A 23054-nucleotide genomic window follows, 5' to 3' on the forward strand; every position below is an offset into this window, starting at 1 on the left:
ATACCATTGGGCATGGTAAGAAGGACTACCAGAAATGGCAAGCAAAGCAAGCCTCCAAAGAGCCTTCTGCCACAGTATCTCCCACTCTCCCAACACTGCCTGCTACCACCAATGCAATTCAGCTTTTACCTTCTATATGTCATTCGTGGTGCTTGATGCTAAGCAGGAGAGTGAGGCTGCAGCCACACACAAAAGCCTGATCTGAGCTTATGGCTCTACCAAGGGCCACCAATTCGTAGTCCTTTTTGACATGGGCAGTTCTCACGACGCCATCTCTCCCCAGTTGGCTACCAACATGAGCTGTACTTTAGTGCCCTATCATTTGGAGGTGAGCGGCTTTACACCTAATCTCTGCAGCCACATATCTCAAAAGGCACAGTAGTTTTTTTTTCAAGTTCAAAAGACCTCATTCCAGCAAGATTTCATTGTCTCGCCTCTTTTGGGGTGTGACACGATTTTAGGAATCCAATGGTTTCGCCAACATGAACCCATTCCCAAGACCTGAGTCCGTCATAATTCGTGAGAATAGGAGCATTCTCGGGATCCCTTTGATTTCTCATCTCCAGGTCCAACCAGCTATCCCCAAGGAAGCGGCAAGAGCATTCATTTATGTTCGTGCTCATACTGCCTCTACCTCATCGATAGCAGCTATCTCATCTTCATCTCTAGTCCCACAGTTAGCTGGCCTCCTATCTCGACACAAGGACATTATGCTTAGGGACAATCTCCCACCTAGTCTCCCCCTCTCTCGTCCTGAGAACCATCATATCAATTTGGTCCCTAGAGCAGAACCTCCTAGTAGGTTTCCCTATCCTCTTTCAAAGACTTTAGAGGGTGAGCTAGAAAAAAAATTATATGAGCTCCTCCAAGCCGGATTCGTTTGGCCATCTTCCTCACCATTTGATGCACCCATCCTATTTGTCCAAAAGAAGGACAAGCCTGCACGCCTTTGTGTAGATTACAATGCATTAACTCACCATTAAGAATAAGTTTCTTATGCCAAGGATTGAGTACATTTTGGAGTGTTTAGATAGTGCAAATTTTTTCACTTAGATCGATCTCAAGAGTGGTTACCATCAGGTCTACCGTCTACATTTTTTAAGCTGACATTCCAAAAACAGCTTTCCGAAAAGAGCATGTCACTACTACGAGTTCGTAGTCATGCCCTTTGGGCTTACCAACCCACCCACAACCTTCAATAAAATGAAGTCCAGGATTTTCGCAATCCTCATTGGTAAGTGTGTTCATATTCCTTGATGACATACTTATATTCTCAGCCACACTGCAGAGCAACATAAGCAAGATGTGGAGAAAGTCTTGCAACTTTTGTGAGATAATGGGCTCTACATAAATGCCAAAATGTCTATCTTCGGCGTTACAGAGGTTCAATACTTGGGCTACATCATCGGTTCCTCTGGGATTCAATTGGACTCCTCCAAGGTTTAAGAGATCTTGGATTGGAACATTCCTAAGACCGCACACAAGAGATCCGTTCATTCGTAGGTCTTTGCCAGGCCTACAGTACGCATGTTCACCAGCTTTCCAACCTTGTAGCACCTCTCACCGACTTGCTCAAGGGGGTGAAAGTCAAAGTTACAAGTAAGGCGCTTGATGCATTCCGTGCACTCCAAAAAGCGGCCTCAGAAATGCCTGTTCTGAAGTTAGCATCTTGGGATGAACCTTTCGAGATCATTATTGATGCCAACAATGTAGCCATAGGTGATGTTCTTCAGCAAGACAATAGACCGGTGGCCTACTACAGTAGAAAGTTGGATGTCGCCGAAAGGAATTATTTGGTTTATGATAAGAGAGCTTTTGGGTGTGATCACAGCACTCCAACATTGGAAGCCTTTTCTTTATGGACAGATTTTCACAATCAAAACAGACCACCAAGCACTTAAGTGACATGAGACCATGCCAAGTGCCAAGTGGAGTGATCGGCAAGCGAGATGGAGTCAGATCTTCCAACAATTTGGAGGAATGATCGAGTACATCCCTGGTAAACATAACCCAGTAGCGGATGCTCTTAGTTGAAAGACCAGCATCCAGACCCTGTAGGAGTCTACCATTCTTGAAATCACTAGAAAAGACTTGGATTGCATGAAAGATCAATATGTCGATTCTCTTGAGTTTGGTACTCAATATAGTTTGGCCCTCAATTTTGAGCCTGGCCATTACTCAATGCAAAACGGTTAGTTGTTCTACAAGAACCGTCTCTGTGTCATTTGGGAAACGTGAGTATCTCTTCTCCATGATACCCATGACTCCTTAGTTGAAGGCCATAGAGGTATCAACAGTTTCCTCGAGAAATTGGAACGGTCCTTTTACTAGCCAAAAATGAGGCATGATGTTTATTCACATGTTCAAGCCTGTAAGATTTGTCAAAAAGTCAAGGTTCCACATTCGAAAAAGGTTGCTTTGCTTCAACCTCTGCCTATCCTCGACGGACCTTTTATCGACATTTCTATGGACTTTGTAGGGCCACTACTAGCATCCACCGGATCTCGTAACACTCAGTGTTCGCTTTAGTAAGTTATGCATGCTCATCCCATGCAAGCATACGGCCACAGCTGAGAATGTAGCCCACCTTTTTCTCAAACATTGATACCCCATTTGTGATTTGCCTAGCACCATTACATTAGACAGGGATTCCAAGTTCACCTCGCATTTTTGGAGGACATTGTTCGAGAACTTTGGGACCAAGTTACAGTTGTCTAGTGCATTCCATCTACAGACAGACCGCCAGACAAAAACCTATAACCACTTGGCCTTTGATGTTCTCAAGTCATACTGTCATGACCAGCAGTCCAAATGGGAACATTTTCTTCCATTGGTCCAAGCCATCTTAAACGATGTTGGCTTTTGTCGAAAAAATTTTATCTTCTGACAAACCAAACATTCTCAAATATATCGGTCAATGTCCTTTCTCATGCTAGGCTAATAAAAGTAGCTCTCCAAACCTGAGTTGTAGTCAAGATGCATCTATGCCCATGTAGGTTGGAGCATGGCATTCTTCCATCACTTTTGGCCTCAAATCCTTTGTCACATAACCAGGTTTGCATCATAAGGAAACACTCCTTGATGACATAGGACGTCACTAAATCTCAATTCCGCAATCTATTCCAAATATCCTTGAAATCCTCTTCCGCTACCTTGTTGTCTTTGCCATGAGTATGCATAATTTGGAAATGAAATTGGGCCAAATAATTAGTTCATCTCATGTGCTTTTGTGACATCTTAGCTTGAGACATGAAGTACCTAAGACTGTGATGACTTGTCTTGATAACAAACCCAACAACCATAAGATAATGCTTTCAAATCTTCAATGCATGAATGATAGTCATCAACTCTCTCATACGTGTGTGACGTTTTTTCGGCTCCTTGAAGTCTTCAATTATCATAGGCCACAACATGGCCCTCTTGGTTCAAGACTACTCCAATGCAATCTCCTGAGGCATCACATTCAACCACAAAAGACTTTGACAAATCTGAAATAATCAACACTGGTCCTTTGCTAGCGTAAAATTTGAATGATTCAAAGGGTTCTTTTTCAACTTTGGTCCACCGAAATCCCACAGCTTTCTTTGTAAAATCATGCAATGGACTAGCCACCACTGCAAACCACTTGATGAACTTCATGTAATAAGAGCATAAGCCAAGGAAACTTCAAACTGCATGCACACTAGTCAACTCTAGCCATTCCATAATAGCCTTGACCTTGTTTGGATCCATCTTGACCCCTTCCTTGGACACTATGTGACCCAAGTAGTGAAATTTTGACAAAAAGAACTCACTCTTCTTGCCATTCACAAACAGCTTGTGCTTCCGCAGTTCCTAAAACACAATATCCAAGTGCTTTCGATGCTCTTCCTCATTTTTAGAATGCATAATAATATCATCAAAGAAAGTAGCAGCAAACTTCCTATGTGGTCGAAGATTCTTTCCATTTCCGTTGAAGGTAGCGGGGCATTGGTAAGACAAAAAGGCATCACCAAATACTCATAAAGTCCAAATGTTGCCCTAAATGCGGTCTTGTGAATGCCCTCTGGAACAATCCTGACTTGATGGTAACCACTCTTCAAGTCAATCCTGCTAAAGATGGTGTCTCCATCCAATCTAAAAGGGTGATGAACTAGGTCTAATCAAAACCTTCTCCAATAACTCATTCACTTGCTTTATAATCTCCTCTTGTTGTCTTGTTGTGCTTGACTCACACGATAATGACGTCAGTTGGGAGGTGAACTTCTCGCCTAATGTAAATCTGGTGATCTTCCAATCTCTCCAAAGGTGACTCTCCTAGTAGAAAATATGCAAAACAATCTTCATACTTCTTTTGGAAATCTTTCCTTTCATCATCAAGAGTTGGCAATGATTCCTCACTCTCGGATTCCTTAGGTTGCCGACGTAGAGCAGTAGTAGCAGGCGGCAGCAGTCAACCGGTGCAGAACGACAGTACGACGTAGTTCAGTTGGTACAAAACAGCCACTAGCCGACAGCAGGTAGTCAGCGCCTTTCAGCACGCAGTAGCAACTGTACGATGTAGTCAACAGGAGGTAGCAGCTGTACGACGCACAGAGCAACGGCACAGCACAAAACAGCATGTGGCGGCAGCCAATCAGTGCAGATCAACACGCGACAAAATTCCATACAAACTGTACGGATCCGTGCAATGTACGGACAGATGATGATGTGGCATAGGGAGTCAACGGTGGCGTTCTGAGCAGCAGGCGGTGTTTGACTTTTTGCTTTTCTCTGCTTTTTGACCAAAACTGGTGCTTTTCCATGTGCAATCCTTATGGTCCCTGTCCCCATGCCTTCTTCTACCAATCCAGTGTCATGCCAAGGGTCCCATCATGTGAATAGTGCTAGGAAAGCCAAATAGTTACACCTGATGGGCATCGATATCTCCCCAGTGCAGCAGCTAGCCCCTCTTCTTGTGAGCATTCAAAAGAAGCTTCTGTACTGGTGTTCATCGAGTGGTAGTGGCGAATCAAGTTCTTCTTGCCACCATGTGGTATATTACTTCTTGTTGGGCCTTCTCCGAGGCCTACATTAGTCAGGTTCAGCGGCTGATCCGCAATTTTTTGTGGGCAGGCAGTGATGGGAGGCTTGCCCGGGCCAAGGTGACCTAGAGAGTGATTATACAGCCGGGGCCTAGGCATCATCGACCCCACAATTCAGAGCCATGCCCTGTTCGGCTAGTTGATTGCTAGAGGGCTTCTTCCAAATGCGAGCCATGCAAGGATTTCCTCTTGGCCAAGATTTCAGCCCATACACCGAACCTAGGGGGCCCTTGGCTGCAGAGCACCAGCTGGATCTTCATGAAGATGTGGGCCTGCGGCTCTAGCCTAGCTTTCGAGGACAGATTTGCAGCCAGCCTTTTACAAGCTTGGGATCACCTCAGGCCGATTCTCAGCAATGAGTTCCGTTAGCCTTCGAGGAGCATCTTCGACAGCCCTTGATTTTGGAACCCCTTGATCCGTTTACCTAGTGGCCACATGCTAGGGGCTCGGCCTCATCTATTCTTGGGAGCTTTGAGCACGGGACCTACTAGTTCTCTTCGAGATTGTCTTGCATTCAGACAAATCCCTCCAGTGGCTCACGAGAGAGGCTTGAATGGGATCCAGGGCAGAGACAGAGTCAACCTTGACATCAACTATGCCATTCCTCTAGCCCCAACCCCAGAGCCTCTTCCCTCGGAGTGGCTAGGAATGTTTAGCATGCATGATATTCTCCTGGCAGCTCATGGCGCAGATGAGAGTTCCGCATTGCTCACTTTTCGATTGGACCTCATGGTAGACTAGTGAGATCAGAGTCCGTCCTAGAGGACCTCAAGGAATGCATGTTACAGAGGGTGAGGGTGATCGCATTCCATGCACATGAGTGGCACATAGGCCCAACCCCGGCCAAGGCGGCCAGGGAGAGACTCTAGTGTTAAAAATTTTAAAAGCCGGTCCATCACGCGCCTCCAATGGGAGGAGTGGACTTGGCGCAATCCTGCAAACCAGGAGGAGACTCCGGGTGCCCCGTTCTTTGCATACACCACATGGCTAGGCCATAGGATCTAGATGCCCAAGGTTGAGGGCACCTCGGCAGCAGGAGGGCACTGGCAATCTCAAGGCCTCTCACCGCACTCTCTCGAATTTCTGGAAGAGGCTCTGGGATAGTTTCCGACCTCGGAAGATCACCCCCTCTTTATGGTTGCTAGCCCATCGCTCGGCAGGTTTGGCATTGGCCTCAGCATCTTCGATATGGACAGGGCCCCTCCCCGTACTATTAGATGGGGTACTGTCGCTTGGGCCACTAAGGCCGAGGTGGTCGTGGCTTACGAGGAGGAAGGTGGGGAGCTAGGCCTTCAGGTCTCTCACCTTCGCATCTCGATAGTGCCAGTTCCAGCCCCATCTACTGGTCACTGGACTCCTGATTCGTACCAAAGATGAGAGATTTGCAGCAGCATTGCCACATGGCACATCTAGAGAGCTCGATGCACTGAAGCCATCGAAGACACCCACACTCCGCCCGCAAAGTCCATCAGGAGCATCCGGCTCGACATCATTCATACCCTCCACAAACCCGGGGGGGGGAGGGGGGGGGGAGCTTCAGGGTGGCTCCGACTGTATGCGGAAGCGTCAGGAAGCCTTCCTGAAGTCTTGGCGACCTGGTCCTTTTCTCACAAATAGTGGTGGTGAGCCCACTCGGCACTACAGACCACCTGTGTGGTTATTCCCTCCCCCACCCCTTGTATGAGACAGCCTTCTCCTCATAGAGTGGCCAGCCGAAGGAGAAGTGCATCCTTCCCCCTGATTTTGTTAATACTGATCCTCGCGTCGTACATGGAGGCAAGTTTGTACCTAGCCTTTGAGGCTGTTTTCTGTTAACTAATGGATCTTGTTTCTGGAAAAGAGAAGTTCTCCACTCAAAATAGCTACACGAGTTGATAAAAGGGGCACCCTCCTCCTTGTGTCCAGCCAAACTATAAAAATATTAAAATCTAGTTCAACCAAGTGTGAAGTGAGTTAATAATTTTATAATTGGTCTACCCAACTTCTATGTGTGAATCATGCGCCCATAAACCTTAGTAAAATTGAATAAAAACAATCTCACAAACTTACCACCTACTTTTCTTGGCAAGTCTCTACGTAGACAAGCTTTTTTAAATTTGAGTAATACCCAACTGCCCTCTTTAAGATCCAAAGTCTTTCTATGCTTATCTACGTCTTTCTTATGCTTTTCTTGAGATCTTTTTATGGTCATCCCTACCTGCTCAAAAGCGGTGTCAAGATCTCTGACATACTCATCCGCTGCAAATATCTCATCCTTTGTGCGAAGGATAGGTGGTAGCACCACCTTACCATAAATGATTACAAAGCGCACCTTGCTTGTAGAAGCATGCACTATATTATCGTAAGTAAACTCAACCAATGGTACATACTTCTCCTAGTCTAACTTTCTGTCAACCACATAACATTTCAACAAATCAAGCACGACTGAATTTGTAATCTCACTTGGTTCATCTGTTTGTGGATGATAAGCTGAAGAAAAATTCAGCTTTGAGTCCATATCGTCGAACAATGCTCGCCAAAACAAACTTGTGGTGCGAGGATCCTTGTCACACACAATAACCTATGGCAAGCCATACTGCTTAAATATTTGAGCCATGAATATCTTCGCCATGTGCTCTGGGTTGATATTCTTACGCACTGGAATAAAGTGCAAGCATCAACAATTGTCCATATCGCATCATTCCTTGGTTGCGTTTTAGGCAAATCCATATAAAATCCATGGTAATCGACTCCCAAGGCTGATTCGGTTAGGCACAAGCTAAAGCAATCCTAGTGTCTTACGACGATCAAACTTGACCTTTTGACACACAAGACACTGTTTCACATATGCATCAATGTTCTTACGCATCTCTGGCCAAAAGAAATATCTGCGTAGTAGGAAGAATTCCTCGATGTCCTGATGTCCTGCATAAGGAGGTGAATGACAATACCTTTTTCCTTAAACCTTTGCAGACATATACGGTTCTGCATCATTAGATAACTATCTCAAATGGCATAATTCGACGCTGTTATACCCTTCTATAAATCAGCCCATACATGCTGAAAACCATCATCTATTTGATACATATCAAGCATATCCGATAGATTTTGATGATAGGCTACTGTAATAGCATGTATTTGAGGTCTTCAGGAGAAGGCATCTACCACTACACTCTTTTTCCCAGGAGTGTGCAAAATCTGAAAATGAAACATTAAAAGAAAGTTTGCCCATCGCATATGCTTCTCAGAAAGTTTCGTTTGCAAAAGAAAATACTCCAAACTCTAATGACCTGTTTTCACAACGAATTCAGCTCCCAAAAGATAATGCTTCCAAACTCTAAGAGAGCGAATCACTGCCAATAATTCTTTCTCATAAACCTGTAAGTGCAACTCTACATTTCGGTGACACCTGCTCTCATGAGCAACGGCGTGACCACCTTGATTCCAAACAGCACCAATGCTGTCCCCACATGCATCACACTCAATTGAGAAAGGTTTATGCAAATCCGGAATGATTAAGATCGTCCCGTCATGATCCCTTCTTTAAGCTTTTGAAAAGATTCTTTTTCCTTTGATGTCCACCGAAAAGTGGCCTTTTTCTTCGTAAGATCATGTAATGGCGAAGCCATTTCAGCAAAGTGCCACATGAACCTTCTATAATATGAGCATAAGCCAAGAAAACCGTTCCCGTCCCCGTCCCCCGTTACTGTCCCTTGTGACTCTCAATGGAATCCCCCGCACCGCTGCCTCGTCCCTCATACAGGCAGTCGGGATTCCATCCCTTCGCATTTGTATTGCCTCACCAGATATAGTGCCTCATGTCATATCTATCCCATGCCTTCAAGGCGACCCCATCATACAGCGAGTGGACTACACAGGCCTTCCGGGCTAATGTTTCATTTGCAGGCAGATAGGATACCTCACAAGAGCTTTCCCTCAACGCAAGTCTGAGAGACCCCCTCATCCCCCCCCCACCACCACGGCGGTCCCCATTCAGATCACCAGGGGATAGAGGGAGAGGCAATCACCCAACGAAACACTAGGACCCGACCACAGATCACCCCGCTACCGGAGAGTGGCAAACAATTGGCCCACACCAGGGCCGTCAGTCGACTACCACAGCTGAGCGCCGCCGCCGCGCACGCTAGGATGGCAGAATACAGGAGGATTCGATTCTGTTAGAGAAACGTTTCGAGGATTTATCACAGCACCCAACCGTCGGCGATGGGCCCCCTCTAATCACGGGGTGGGTACCTTCGGCCCCTCCAATTTGGAAGCCGCTTCCCCGCCGAGATTCCTCCTCAAGCTCTCAGTTTCCAATAAGGCTAGCTTGCCCCACTAAACCCCTAACGAGCAGCCTCCTTCTCCTCTCGACCGCTCCCTTCTCCTTCCTCTCCACGTCCCCATCCCCATCCCCATCCCCCTACCCCCCACCCCCCAACCCTCCTCCTCCTCCCCCTCTATCCTCGCCTCTAACCCTTCCCGTACCAATCCCCTCAGCCACGTCCTCTTCCTCTGAGCCCACACCCCCCCTCCCTCCGCCTCTAACCCTTCCCGTACCAATCCCCTCAGCCACGTCCTCTTCCTCTCAGCCCACACCCCCCCTCCCTCCGCCTCTCCAGAGCACTCCCGTTGCCCTCCAGCACCACCCGACCCAATGCAGAGGCAGCCAGCAAGCTCCGTTTGCCGCTTGATTCATCGATTCTCGCAACCGGTAGAGATGACCATCACAGCTTCCCCGGTGAGGGCTTTCCCGCCAGAATACCGAGGTGGGCCCCTAGGATCTTGGGACAGCCTGTAGATTACAATTTCTTCTGATATCTTCCGACGAAAGAGACGTGTTTTTTTTTGAGGATACACATTCGGATATGTGTCGTGTTTCATCAGTCCAAACCTACACCAGAGAGTGGTGCGATGATATTCTCCTTTCCCTTGAGTGCAGCCCCAGAGCCGGAGTGGGACTCGAAGTTAGTGGCTGCCGCCATCCAAGCATAGGTAGTCGAGCTTTCACACCATCTTCATGATTTTCGCACCACCGATGTGCTCACCCACCTCTAGCCCTTGGCTAGGATGAACTTGGAGGCTTAGGCCATAGAGACTAGGACGGGGAGGTGGTGGCCTCCAGCCTTGAGGTGCTGCTCTTTGTGTTCCTGCATATCTCAGTTGTAGTACCCATCTCCCCTTCTTACAGATATCTCCATTGTGATCGATGGAGATCGGAGTACACCTGCTCTCACACTCGAACAAAGTGGCAACACATGGAGGACAGGCTCCGCGTCCACTTGTCGCGCCTTCGCCCCAAGACTGATTGTGGTTATTCCCCATCTAAACACATGCCCAAGACTCTTTGAGTGGAGGGCAAATCGGATAGTTCTGCCTCCCACAGAGTTTGATATGCAACATTCAAGGTTTATGGCAGCATGAGTGCTTTCAGAGGCGAGGCATCGTCAGAGGAGAGCTTCACAAAACTACAGTTGGGGGATCCATCAACATTCTTTTCCTCTAGGGGCACCACCTTTCCGAGGGGTGTACCCGCCACTACGGGAAGATTTTACCAAGCACGAGTCACGCTTTTTGGTCTCCCTCTTCCTGCCCCTCGGGGACACAGGGGAGACTTGTATTTCTATCAGTGAGCAGCTCTTGCCAGTAACAACAGGCTCAAGTGTCATAGTCTTTAGGCGAGCACAGTGGGCTACCATTATGATTGAAGAGGATTGAGAGGACTTCCTCAATGTTTATGTCCCAAATGCCACAGCAGGTAGAGCCATCTTCTCGAGCACAGTCTGTCAAACCCTCCCTTACACTGACTTTTGGTGCATGGGTGGAGACTTTTACATGATTGAGGCAGTAGAGGACAGACTTAAGGGAGCCACGGCCATAGTCTCAGGCGTAGAGTACTCAGCATGGGAGGAGTTGATATTGGCACTCAGGGGAAAAGCCCCTTCGCATCTTAGAGTGTTTGGGCGCAGCGTTGGGAGCCTGTGCTTCTCATGGTCTGATAGAAGGAGTATCGGTCCCAACCTCTCTCGACTTGACAAGTTTTATGTGTGGATAAGTGGGCTTGCGGCCGTGGGGGCATGATTGGCATCTTGGCAAGCACTACTTTTTCAGATCACGCTCCGGTTATTCTTTCCTTAGAAAACCCTTAGAGGCAGGACAGACACGCGAGCTCTAGGATTCCGAACAGCCTTATACAAGACTCCAAGATCTACAGCAGGATAGAGCAAATATGGGCACGACTGATTTTTGTTTCAGGCTTTGCCGCGTGCACCTTGGATACTGGCCTGGGTGAGATCAGCAGCTTTTTGCACGAGGCAACTCTAAGCAGATTGGAGGGATTTTGTGAGCAAAAGAGGAGTCTGAGCAGGGGTCTTGCTTCTCTTCAACAGCTTCAGGAGAGTTCCCCCGATAGCCCTTGGATTGAGAGTCAGCTTGTTGCCTCCCGTACGGGGATCACATCCATCGAGGAGAGGAGGGTGGAGTACAAGTACGATGCTAGAGCTTCCTTTTGAACCCAGGCCGGCGATAGAGTCATGGGGACTTCTTTGAGAAAGCTGGCCCCCAGAGGAGGAGGGATGATATTCGCAGGTTGCATGGCCAAGATGGAGCTATCGTTTGTCATCCCCCCCATGTGAGAACCATTGCCAGTGAGTTTTTCCGATCTCTCCTCACAGGTGTCCCATTATCCCCACAGATGATGGACGCACAGGAGAGGGTCTGGCGGCACACGAGAGAGGTGGTTCCCCCGCTCTTCAGTCCTTCTTATTGACTCCCTTCACTGTAGAGGAGCTCACAGAGGCATTGACAACTCTTCCTAGGGTCAAACTCCCGAGGGAGGACGGGCTTCCAGTTTCTTTCTTTCTTCGCCACCACTGGAACCTAATGGAAGGTGGCCTTCGAGTTGCCTTCAATGAGATTATGATCACAGGTGCCATGCCAGAGAGGCTTTCAGAGGGTTTGATACACTTGATTCCTAAGGAGGGTGATGACAGATTGGAGATCCGGCAGTGGAGACCCAGCACCTTTCTTGGAACCGCCTACAAGATCTTGGCCAAGGCCATCAGCAAGAGACTTCAGCCTTCCCTCCCTACCTTGATCCATGACACTCAAACACGTTTTGTTCAGGATCAAAGCATTGTGGACAACATCTTCACCTTGTGGGAAACGACAGCTTCGGCAAGCAGGACCTCATAGTGCTACTCCTAGACATTGAGAAGGCTTATTATTGGGTTGATTGGAGGAGTGAATTTGTAGTGTTTCAGAACTTTAATAAGCCTCCCACAATCAGGTTCTTATTCAAGGAGCACGTAGTGACAGATTCCCTCTCTCCCACTCGGTCCGGCAGGGCTATCCTCTGGCAGCTTACCTTTTCCTATTTGTCACCGAGGCCATCAACAATTTTCTCTCAGCTCAAGAGACGGGGCTCCAGGGATTGCGTCATCCACTCCGCACTCAAGACGAGCTAATGGATTGAGTTTGCAGATGACACATCAGCTTACCTATCAGGGAATGTGAGGAATCTCCATAGATTCGTTGAGGCGATCCAAATCTTTTGTCGCGCATCAGGAGTTAGAAAACACAAGTCATGTGGTTTCGGGGTAGGCTATACACCCGCCCCGACTTGGCGCCCAGTTCAGGCTCTCCCCAGTGGATCCCTAGGGGCACTCCAAGTCACTATCTTGGATGTCAAGTGGGCATCAATATATCTCCGGCGCAGCAACTCACCCCTCTTCTTCTGAGCATTCGGAAGAAGCTTTTGTGCTGAAGTTCTACGAGGCTCTCCGTAGCTGGTAGAGTGGTGGTAGCGAACCACGTCCTTACCACCATGTAGTACATTACTTCTTGCAGGGCCTTCTCCCAAGCGTGTATCGGCAGGTATAGTGGTTGATCCGAAACTTTTTATGGGCCAGCATTGACGGGAGGCCGGGCCAAGGTGGCATGGAGAGTGATCATTCGGCCACGACGTAGAGGGAGCCTCAACATCATTGACCCTGCTATTCAGAGTTGCGCCCTACTAGGCAAGCTGATTGTTAGAGGACTCCCTCCTGATGGTTAGCCTTGGAAGGACTTCCTCTTGGCTCGGATTTCAGCCCGCACCCCAAGTCTAAGGGGGCCTTGGCCGCAGAGTACGAGATGGATCTTCACAGAGATGCGCGCGCGTGGATTTAGCCCCACTTTTGAGGACCGATTTGCAGCCAGTTTCCTCCAAGCTTGGGATCACCTCAAGCCAGCCCTTAGGCAGCTAGCTCGGTTGCCTCAAAGGAGCATCTTCAGCAACCATTCATTTGGAACCCCTTGATCTGTTTACCCAGTGGCCATATGTTGGGGGCCCGACCTCATGTATCATGGGGCACGTTGATCATAGGACTTGCCAGGTCCCTTGGAGATTGGCTTGCACACAGGCAGTTACCCCCAGAGATTCAGGAAAGAGGCCTGGCATGGATCCGGGGTAGAGAACGGTTCTACATTGACATCAACTCTGCTATTCCTCAGGAGTGGCTGACACCTATCCCAAACCTAACCCCCCACTGTGGCTAAGCGTGTTTACTAGGCATGATATTCTTTGGCTGTCCACGGAGCATATGAGGGTAGTGATTTGCTCACTTTTTCTACTGGTCCCCATGGCAAATGAGAGAGATCCCAACCCCCTTGGAGGATTTCAGTGGCTGTACCTTACAGCGGGTGAGGGTGATCGGATTTCGGTCACATGAGTGGCAGGCACGTAGACCCCCCGCCAACAAAGGTGGCTAGGGAGAGATTCTGGCTGCTATGGATATGGGAGAGCCGACCTCTCATGCGCCTCCAGTGGGACCCGGGAGAGTGGACTTGGCATGATCCTACTGATCGGGAGGAGACTCTAGATGCCCCCTTTTTTGCATATACAACGTAGCTAGGCCGCAGGATTCGGATGCCAGAGATCGATGGCACCCCAGCAGCACCAGTACATTGGCAGTCACAGGGCCTCTACCGGCAGTTCCTCTCAGATTTTTGGAGGAGGCTCTAGGACAATTTTCGGCCTCGAAAGGTCACCCTCTTTCATTGGCTGATGACACACAAGAGTGTGGTGCTTGGCACGTGGTTGGCCATTGGAGGTTGACCAGCAGCTTGCACGAGGTGTGGCCTACAAACACTCACATTGCATGAGTCAAACTATCACAGAGGTCATTGATGGGAAAACTTGCGGTAACCCTTGATCTCTTCTAGAAAAGGAAAGAATCACCATATTTATTGTACTATATGTGCCTTATTGATCATACTATTACTAGAGGTTCAATAATTCTTGCACCATTGCAAAGGACCCGAAATGGTGTCAATGTGTCGAAGGAGGCTTCAATTTGGGAAAGTCCTGAATTTTGGATGATGGAAAGGCTTCAATTAGGATCTAATTACCCTAATTTCTGAAAACCCCCAAATTTTATTGATCCAGGAGCTTTAATTTGAGCTAATTGCTGAGATTTTAGAAATTGATTTTCGATTTCCTGTGTACATGGCAGTTTTGTGCTCATGCCAATGCAGTGTGAAGCGGTTCTTCTCTGGCAACAGCTGTTGACGAGGCCATTTATTAAGGTTAGCGGAACCTTAACAGAAAGTGATGACTCTCGGCGCATGTGTTATGGGCCCATCCAGCAGCCGTGGTAAGGAGAGCAATCAACGATGACTCCAGCTGGAGAGGGCAGCAAAGACTGGTAAAGTAGCTGATGGCGGCAGTAGCGTGTTGACGTGGCGTGAAGTGAACACGCGATGGCAATGGTAGGCCAGCACACGCCCTTGGCTACAGGGACAAACGACGTAAGGCGACGTGGAGGACAGGTGGCACAGGCGGTTGAATGGTCAGCACAGATGGCAGCGACGGGTGCAGCAACTGTTGAAGTCAGTGTACATAGGTTAAGCCATCATTCTGCTGTGTTGTCTCTGATCGCTGCTGCTGTACTGCTCACTTCCCACCCTATGCTCTGATACCAATTTCGGAGCACACACCTATGCTAGGGTTAGGGTTTGGCAGCTATGGTGGGTGATAGGTGAAGGCGATGGCTAGAGAGAGAGAGAGAGAAGAGACTCAGATTGCACGACTCAAATCAGCTTTGGTTATGGTTGTACAACTTGAAATTTGAATCAAGTACATGCTTCTTGTAGGTTTAGAACCTTATCTTTTGACTCACACAAATCACATTTAAGATGTAAACACATGATACATGGCATACTCTTATCTTATCCACATAAGAGGGTGTTCACACCTAAGTTGGTGTTCACATACTCATAAATGAACACACACACAGGGTGGTTACATACATACATTCACTTAGCCCTTTAGGGGGAAGTTCACATACACAATAAATACACACACAAGAGCTCCGAAACCCCAAGAGGCATGCCAAAATGCACCTGTAAGACCTCAGCTGCAGCAGCAACACGCTCCTTACTCCAGAGCTTAAGCATCAGTATAGTCAGATGCAACGTTGCAGGTTTTATAAAAATAGATTCTTCAATGCCATGATCTGCTCAAAATACACAACAGGAATGAATAGGTCATATTATAAGTTCCACTTTCCTACACAAAAGCATTGCTAAAAGCATGTACCATAACTTTCTATAGGCACCTCTGACATGTATTTTATTACGTTCCAGCCAAGAGTTGATTATGAGGTACCCATGCATTTGATTTACGTCAGTCAATCATACCCCAAGACCCCGAGTTGTTTTGGATATGATCCTAAGAAAATCACATCATTTTAATGTGTTTTGGATTCACAAACTTTCCTCGTTTGCATCCCACTCAAAACAAATAATCAAATATACTAGCCAAACCTTGGTTCTTCATGCACTGGATCGGTTCAGTTGCTAGGACTCAAAGGCCAACTCCAGCACAAGTCATTTCTGATTGTGTTGTAGAAACATGAAGCTGCCCTCCATCCTAACTTGGGCTTCATTTAAAACCTACAAGTCATAGTAACAGGAAAGGGCCATTTCCTCCGTTTCTCTAGAGGCATCGTTTTCATTTCAGTTTCCGTTTCCTAACCTCAAGTAGAGTTTTTTCCCACACTTTCTCCTATTGAGTTTGGATTCTTCGCCCAGATGTACCCATGTGTTTTGGCAAGTGTGCCATTGAGTGTCTAGATATTAAGCTAACATGTGGTGGGCTGCCCCCACTACCCGGCATCGATGACATAGAGGTCTCTGGCAAGGGTTAACATACCCCCTTCCTGATGCAAATTCCATCCTTGGAATATGTCAATAACGATGCATCGAGGTTGTATGTTGGATGCATGTTAGCGTTGGGAATGTCGGAGGTCTTGTTAGGAAAATAATTAAAAATAAAGCACAACGCAAACACCTAAACAAGCAGTGAGAGGTTGGGCATGCCCATGGGGTTCCCAAGCGTCTTCGATCCCGTGGACATTCACAAGCATGAAAACCTAATCAAATGTCCATGTGGAGAATAAGTTCCCACATGCAAAATATGCCAAGCATCATTCCCATGCATTGTGCACAATGTATTCGGTCAACCTACCATCTTTCAAGCTTGCACACCATTGTCTTCAATTCCAACACGGGTCATCTCTAGCGTGTCTCCACCGGCAATCTCCACGTGGGAATCCTATAAAAATATCAACAAGTGTGCATTGAACCAACTACCCGCAATTTCCAACATAGTACCATCCAATGCCCAGTGTCCAATGAACCACAACTATGCAAAATCTCCAGCATTGTACCATCCAATGGTCCAACTACGGGTAGCCTCCCGAATAGTGGTAATCTCCTGCCTGGTGCTATCCAATATTCTATGAGTATTTCTCATAGCCATAATCTCTGCGATCTCGGTCAAACTAGTGACATCTAGTCTAAGCCCCTTACTTTCAGAATAAAAATTTTGAAGAAGTATTTATTCTTGTTACTAAACCACTGCAAAGATTTTGATTCAAGTAGAGTCTTTTCTTTTAGAAGAGATCATAAGGCATGGACGTCAAGCACAAAATGTTGTACTTGAAGTAGAGGCATTGGACAACACTGTCACAGACGCACTTCATCGATCCCAACACAAGCCATTCCGAGGTGAGGGTAATAATCCAAGAAAAGCAGTTTTAAACTAGACCGATTCCATGGACACATACTTTGCAATTGCAATTCGCAATGTCAAAGTAGAGGCATTAGACAACGATGTCACAGAGGCACTTCATGGATCTCAACTAGAACCATTCTAAGGTGAGGGTAACACTGAAATCTTATCAATCATGAAAAACTGAATAAACACATAAGCATGCCAAATAAAAGAAAGATGTCAGTTTTGCACAGTACACCACACTAGGGGCCAGAAGATGGACTAACATCCCCCCCCCCCCCCCCCCCCCCCCCCCCCCCCCCCCCCCCCGCCCCTCCTCCTTTATGGTTAGATTACCAAAAAAGAGTCTACTTCCGAATACAACTTTGCGGGGTGCCCAGGGATTCTCCACTAGCTAGCACCTATTTCTCAAAACAAAACATATGCTGAACTTTGATGTCAATGTTCAGCACCAAAGAGCATTCCCAGCATTAAGCACATGTAGGACAACCATAGACAGCCCATAGCACTCCCACATCAGCCCGGGACAGCCTTGCATCTTCATCTTCCTCCTGTCTGGATCACAGAGCAAGTCGATCAGCTTTCAGAAGCCACAAGGGAAGTCAACTAGCAGCAGTTCACAAGCCTGATGGTCTCCGATCAATAGAGGATGTTTCTCCCACAAATTGGCTAGCACTTCCCTGCCTCCCGATGCTCTGACCAGCAGCTACTTAGGGCTGTAAACAGTCGGCCAGCATCAAAAACAGCCACGAGATGAAGTCGAACCACCTTGGCCGCACCACTGGTTGAATTCCATCGCGGTCGGTAGTGGAAGATGGCTGTAGAGTTCCACCCCCGTAATAAAGTTCCACCGCTGAAAATAGCCCAAGCGTGTGCTTTTCTAATCCAGAAGGGGGCACCTACAAGAGATTGGTCCAAATCTTGTCCAATGCCCATCTATTGGCCGCCAAGTGTATTAAATTGGTCCTGCCCAGTGCATAGTTGCAAACATTCTCGAATGCAAGGCTTTGCAAACGTTTGCAAACCTTTGCAATTTGCATCCCTTTGCAAACTTTACCTGCAATTTTTTTAACACTTACAAATTCAGCCAATTTTGGGCAATTTTAACATAACGCGTACACTTCCGCTCCCTGCGCGCTGTCGACCAGCACTACACACCTACGCTCTTCCGCTCCCTGCGCGCTGTCCAGTGTCGACCAGGCTCCAGCAGTGAGCAGTGAGCACTACACGCCTACGCTCTCTGCTCCCTTGCGTGTGTCTACTCACCCACGGCGAGGCCCAACCGCCCAAGGGGCTTCCGACCCGCGAGCTTCCGACTCCCGAGCTTCTCTCGAGTCTCTACTACCGAGTGAAGGACTTCCTGCCTTCAAGCCTTCGAGATTTGGGAATGGGAAAATCCTCGGGACCGGAGTGGGAGTATGTAACCCGCTTGGAAAAGAAAGGAAGAGGGATGTATCAGTGCAGGTGTAAATTTTGTCCTCATGAGTGGATAGGTGGGCCTTTGCGAATTCGTGCTCACATCCTAGCCATTTCAGGGCACGGTGTGGACAAATGTGAGCATGCCCCAGAGGATGTGAAAGATATATGCAAGCGATTGCATGTCAAAGCTGACCCTATGTATGATAAAAAGATAATTGATGATGCGGTGGGGGATTTGGGGGATGCTGCTTAGGATGTATCAAATGTGGCAGCTTCAATGTCAAATGTATGTGGTTCTTCTAGTACATGTAACGAGGCAGTTTCTGCAAACAAAAGACAAAGAGTCTCTAAGGGTAGCCATTCTCAAGGAAAATTGGAAGCAGCATGGCAATTGCAAGCAAGAAAAAATGCAACAATTGCAGTGCGGCGTTTCTTCTATGCAGAGGACATTGCTCATTGCAAAGTGAAAAGTCCGTATTTTTTGGATATGGTCAAAGCCATTGGCGAAGCCGGAGCCTCATACAAGCCACCTTCATATGAGGCATTGCGTGTTAAGGAGTTGAGAGATGAAGTCAAATGCATAGATAGAGATTTGCTTGGCATAAGAGATAAATGGAAGAAATATGGATGTACAATTGTATGTGATGGCTGGTCCGACACCAAGAAAAGGCCAATCATTAATGTGCTGGCATCATGTATTTATGGCAGTGTGTTCTTAAAAGCCGTTGACACAAGCGGTCAATTGAAATCGGGAGAGTTCATCTTTGGTATCCTTAAAGATGCTATTCTTCATGTTGGTCCTACCAATGTTGTGCAGGTATGCATGGACAATGCATCAAATTGTGTGGTTGCGGGAGAGCTTGTCGAGGCTCAATGGCCTCATATCTTTTTTACGCGTTGCACATGCCATTGTTTGGATTTGCTATTTGAAGACATTGGCAGCTTGACATGGGTTTCCCCCATTCTTGAGTGGGCAAAGAAGATTGTGAAGTTTATAACAAGGAAGACAAATCTTTTGGACATGTTTCGAAGGTACAGCAAGAAGGAGCTTTTAAAGCCAGCAGAGACACGTTTTGCTTACACATTTATTGTATTGTCAAACTTGCTAGATGAGAGAGTCTACACTGGCTTGAGGAAGATGGTTGTAAGCGATGAATGGACAAATGCAAAACAAGTGAAGAACAAAGTTATTGGCTTGGAGATTACAAGCAAAGTGTTAGAGACAAGATTTTGGCAGGATGCAAGACAGATTGTGAAAATAATGGCACCTATTTTGAAGATTCTTCGCATGGCTGATAGGGAGGGAGCCACCATGGGATTAGTTTATGAGCTCATAGATAGGATGGTGGAAAGCATACAAAAAATGACAGGTGTTGATGAATGCAAATTGAACCAAGTAAAGGCTTTATGTGTTGACCGTTGGGACATGATGCACTCTCCTCTTCATGCCACAGGCTATGTATTGCATCCAATTTGGAGAGGCAAGGGACAAGAAGCAGATGAAGAGGTGCAAAATGGATGGATGACATTTATTGAGCGTTATACGCATGGAGATGTTGATGAGCAAGGTGCATTGATGGATGAGTTGGATAATTACAGGTCATTGAAGGGTACTTTTTCTCGCCCACTTGCTCTAGATGAAAGCAGAATGCATGAAGGGGTAAAGTGGTGGGAGTCTTTTGGTGCAAGCACCCCTAAATTGCAACAACTTGCCATTCGAGTGCTTTCTCAAGGAACTACGTAGATCTTCCCCATGTGAGAGAAATTGGAGCACTTTCTCACTCATTCATACCAAAAAGAGGAACAAGTTGAAACCTTCAAACACTGAAAATTGGTATACATACATACCAACCTTCGCTTGTTTCCAAAATCAAGGCAAGAGGGTATGAGAAAGTGGAGGTAACTTTGGAAATGATCAACAAGGAGAAAGATGATGAGAGACTTGTTTCTTCACAAGAGGCTCGTGAGTCTATGGAGGATGAGGAAGAAGAGGACATGCATGCAGTTGGTACTGAGCAGGCTGAAGCTGATATTGTTGAGACAGATGAGGATGCTACTTCATCTTCTTCCTCTGAAGAGGAACATGATGAATGATCACGATTCACCATGTACATGACCTCTCACACACGGGCACTTTTTACCTTGGCTGGACAAGGGTTTTTTCCCCGTGTGAGCACACTTCACTTTTAGTGTGTTGGGCTCTTTGCCTTGGGACTACAGTCTAGTACTCTGACTTATGTACTTCACTCTTTATGCGATAATATGAGTATTGAGTACATTTCCAGCACTCTTGAAAGTTGAGTCTTGAGTCTTAAGTTCTAAATTCTGACATCTTTTAAGTTTCAAGCTTTCAAGTTTTTCATTGTGTTTTCAAGCATTGACTTTGAACATTCTATTTATGCCCAAAAAAATTATTATTTTTACGTGCCACGAATGCGAATGCATCCACCCTCAATGCATTCTTTTGCAAACTCGGCATTCTCGAATGCGAATGCACGAATGCAAAGAATGCTTGCAACTATGGCCCAGTGTGAATAACTAATAATTTGTCCGGTCACTTATAAGTGAGTGTGGACTCGCACCCATAATTATTTGTATGTGAAATCATAAAGCTGTAAATTAGGTTTTTGGGGACACTTACCACTTGCAAAACACATGTAGACCACCTGTCAATCCCAAACAAGTGTGCACATACATGTCCATAGGGTGCCCAGGCGTCCCCAGCCCATGGACAACATAAGCAGTAATCTCAGGCATTGTCCAAGAAAACAAAACAAGTCATCCAAATATAAAATCAAAGTCATGCACACACACGAGTGCAGCTAGACCGGAAGACCCATCTGCTCAGTTGTATCAGTTAAAATGTCCAGGGCTCATGATCCTTTGAGAACCTTCCCAGAACATAAATACATAAGATCTCCAGGATAGCTAGTCCCAGTAAATCACATCATATCAGGCTCAGTGAGGCATGCATATATATATACCTAGATGAATCCAAGAACACTATGTCAGGCCCCACAAGCCACACATGTACTATCATGTCAGGCTCCATATGCCATACATGTATGTCATGTCAGACCAGACACACCATGTCAAGCTCCACCAGCCATACATGTATGTCATGTCAAGCTCCATATGCCACACATGATTAGTAGAAAACAGAAGCTGTGAGGAAGTTTGTGACATTCCCCCCGGCTTCTAAGCAGTTGACCGCAACTGAAAAGCTTCCAAATAGGCCTTCAGAAGCTCCGAATAATCCTTAAAATAACCCGCGTCCATCCATTTTGCATCCATAGCAGAATAGTTTTTAAACTTCACAAAATACTTGCGTACTAGCTTGCCACCTGCATGCTTATGATCCTCATGAAAAACTATCTGCTCAGGTTGCAATACCTCCTCATGTTCATCCACCTCTGGTCGATCTTCCAAAACTAGTTCCATAGAAGGTGATCCCACATATGGCCTCAGCAAACTGACATGAAATGCATTATGTATTTTTCAGTGATCGGGCAATACCAATCTATAAGCCACTTCATTTATCTTCTCCAAGCTTTGGAATGGCCCATAATACCTATTCGAAAGCTTAGAAAACCGGCCGTCTTTACCTGGCCACTTCCGAAGACGTGCTTTCTCAAACTTAAGTAACACCCAATTGGCAATAACCTTCCTTGAAAATAAGCTCTCGCCTGTGCTCGTCAACAGCTACCTTTTTCTACTTAGCCTCAGATCTTTCTATGGCTGTCCGACCTGTGCAAATGCAGTATCCAAATCTCGACCATACTCATCTGCTGCAAAGATTTCATCTTTTGTTCGTAAGATAGGTGGAAGAACCACCTTCCCATAGACTATCTCAAATGGAGCCTTATTAATTGAAGAATGCACAGTGTTATTGTATGCAAACTCAACCAATGGCAAATACTTTTCCCAATCTGACTTTTGCTCAGATACATAACACTTGAGCAAATCAAGTACAGCTGAATTGGCAATTTCACTCTCACCATCCATTTGAGGATGATAAGCTGATGAAAAGCTCAACTTTGCATCCATATTATCAAACAATGCCCGCCAAAATAAACTAGTGGTCCGAGGATCTGTATCCCCCACAATAGATTTAGGCATGCCATCATTGTTTGAAAATCTGAGCCAAAAACAACTTTGCCATGTGCTCTGGCTTGATGGTTTTCCTCGCAGGAATAAAATGTGCATGTTTCCTAAAACGATCAATGATAGTCCATATTGCATCATTACCATGTGCCAATCTCGGCAAATCCATATGGAAATCGATGGCAATGCTTTCCCATGGTTCCTGTGGAATGGGTAAGGGTTGAGGCAAACCGGGTGTCCTGTGCCCGTCAAACTTGACTTCCTAACACACTAAGCACTCACGAACATAAGCTTCAATATCCCTGCGTATAGCTGGCCAAGAAAAATATCTTTCCAAAGCTTGTGTAGTAGCCAGAATACCACGATGACCTGCATATGGAGGAGCATGACACTCTTCCATAACCTTTTGGCGCGATTCGTGGACCACACTA

General features: G+C 46.6%; 1 protein-coding gene across 7 annotated transcripts in view; it reads right to left on the reverse strand.

The window, feature by feature from the left end:
* The window catches only part of LOC147638831 (uncharacterized), a 178871-nt gene that overhangs the window by 93671 nt on the left and 62146 nt on the right, over window positions 1-23054 (reverse strand). For all 7 annotated transcript variants that reach the window (XR_015263805.1, XM_086784946.1, XM_086784938.1 and 4 more), the window contains exon 7: window positions 15426-15538. Coding sequence is in view for 6 of the 7 variants with exons in the window: in XM_086784946.1 (XP_086641072.1) it covers window positions 15426-15538 (113 nt within the window). In the remaining variant the exon portion in view is untranslated. The remainder of the gene's footprint in view (window positions 1-15425; window positions 15539-23054) is intronic.

Source organism: Cibotium barometz, chromosome 4, assembly GCF_041138505.1.
Source record: "Cibotium barometz isolate CiBa-2024 chromosome 4, ASM4113850v1, whole genome shotgun sequence".
In the NCBI taxonomy this organism is placed as follows: Eukaryota; Viridiplantae; Streptophyta; class Polypodiopsida; order Cyatheales; family Cibotiaceae; genus Cibotium; species Cibotium barometz.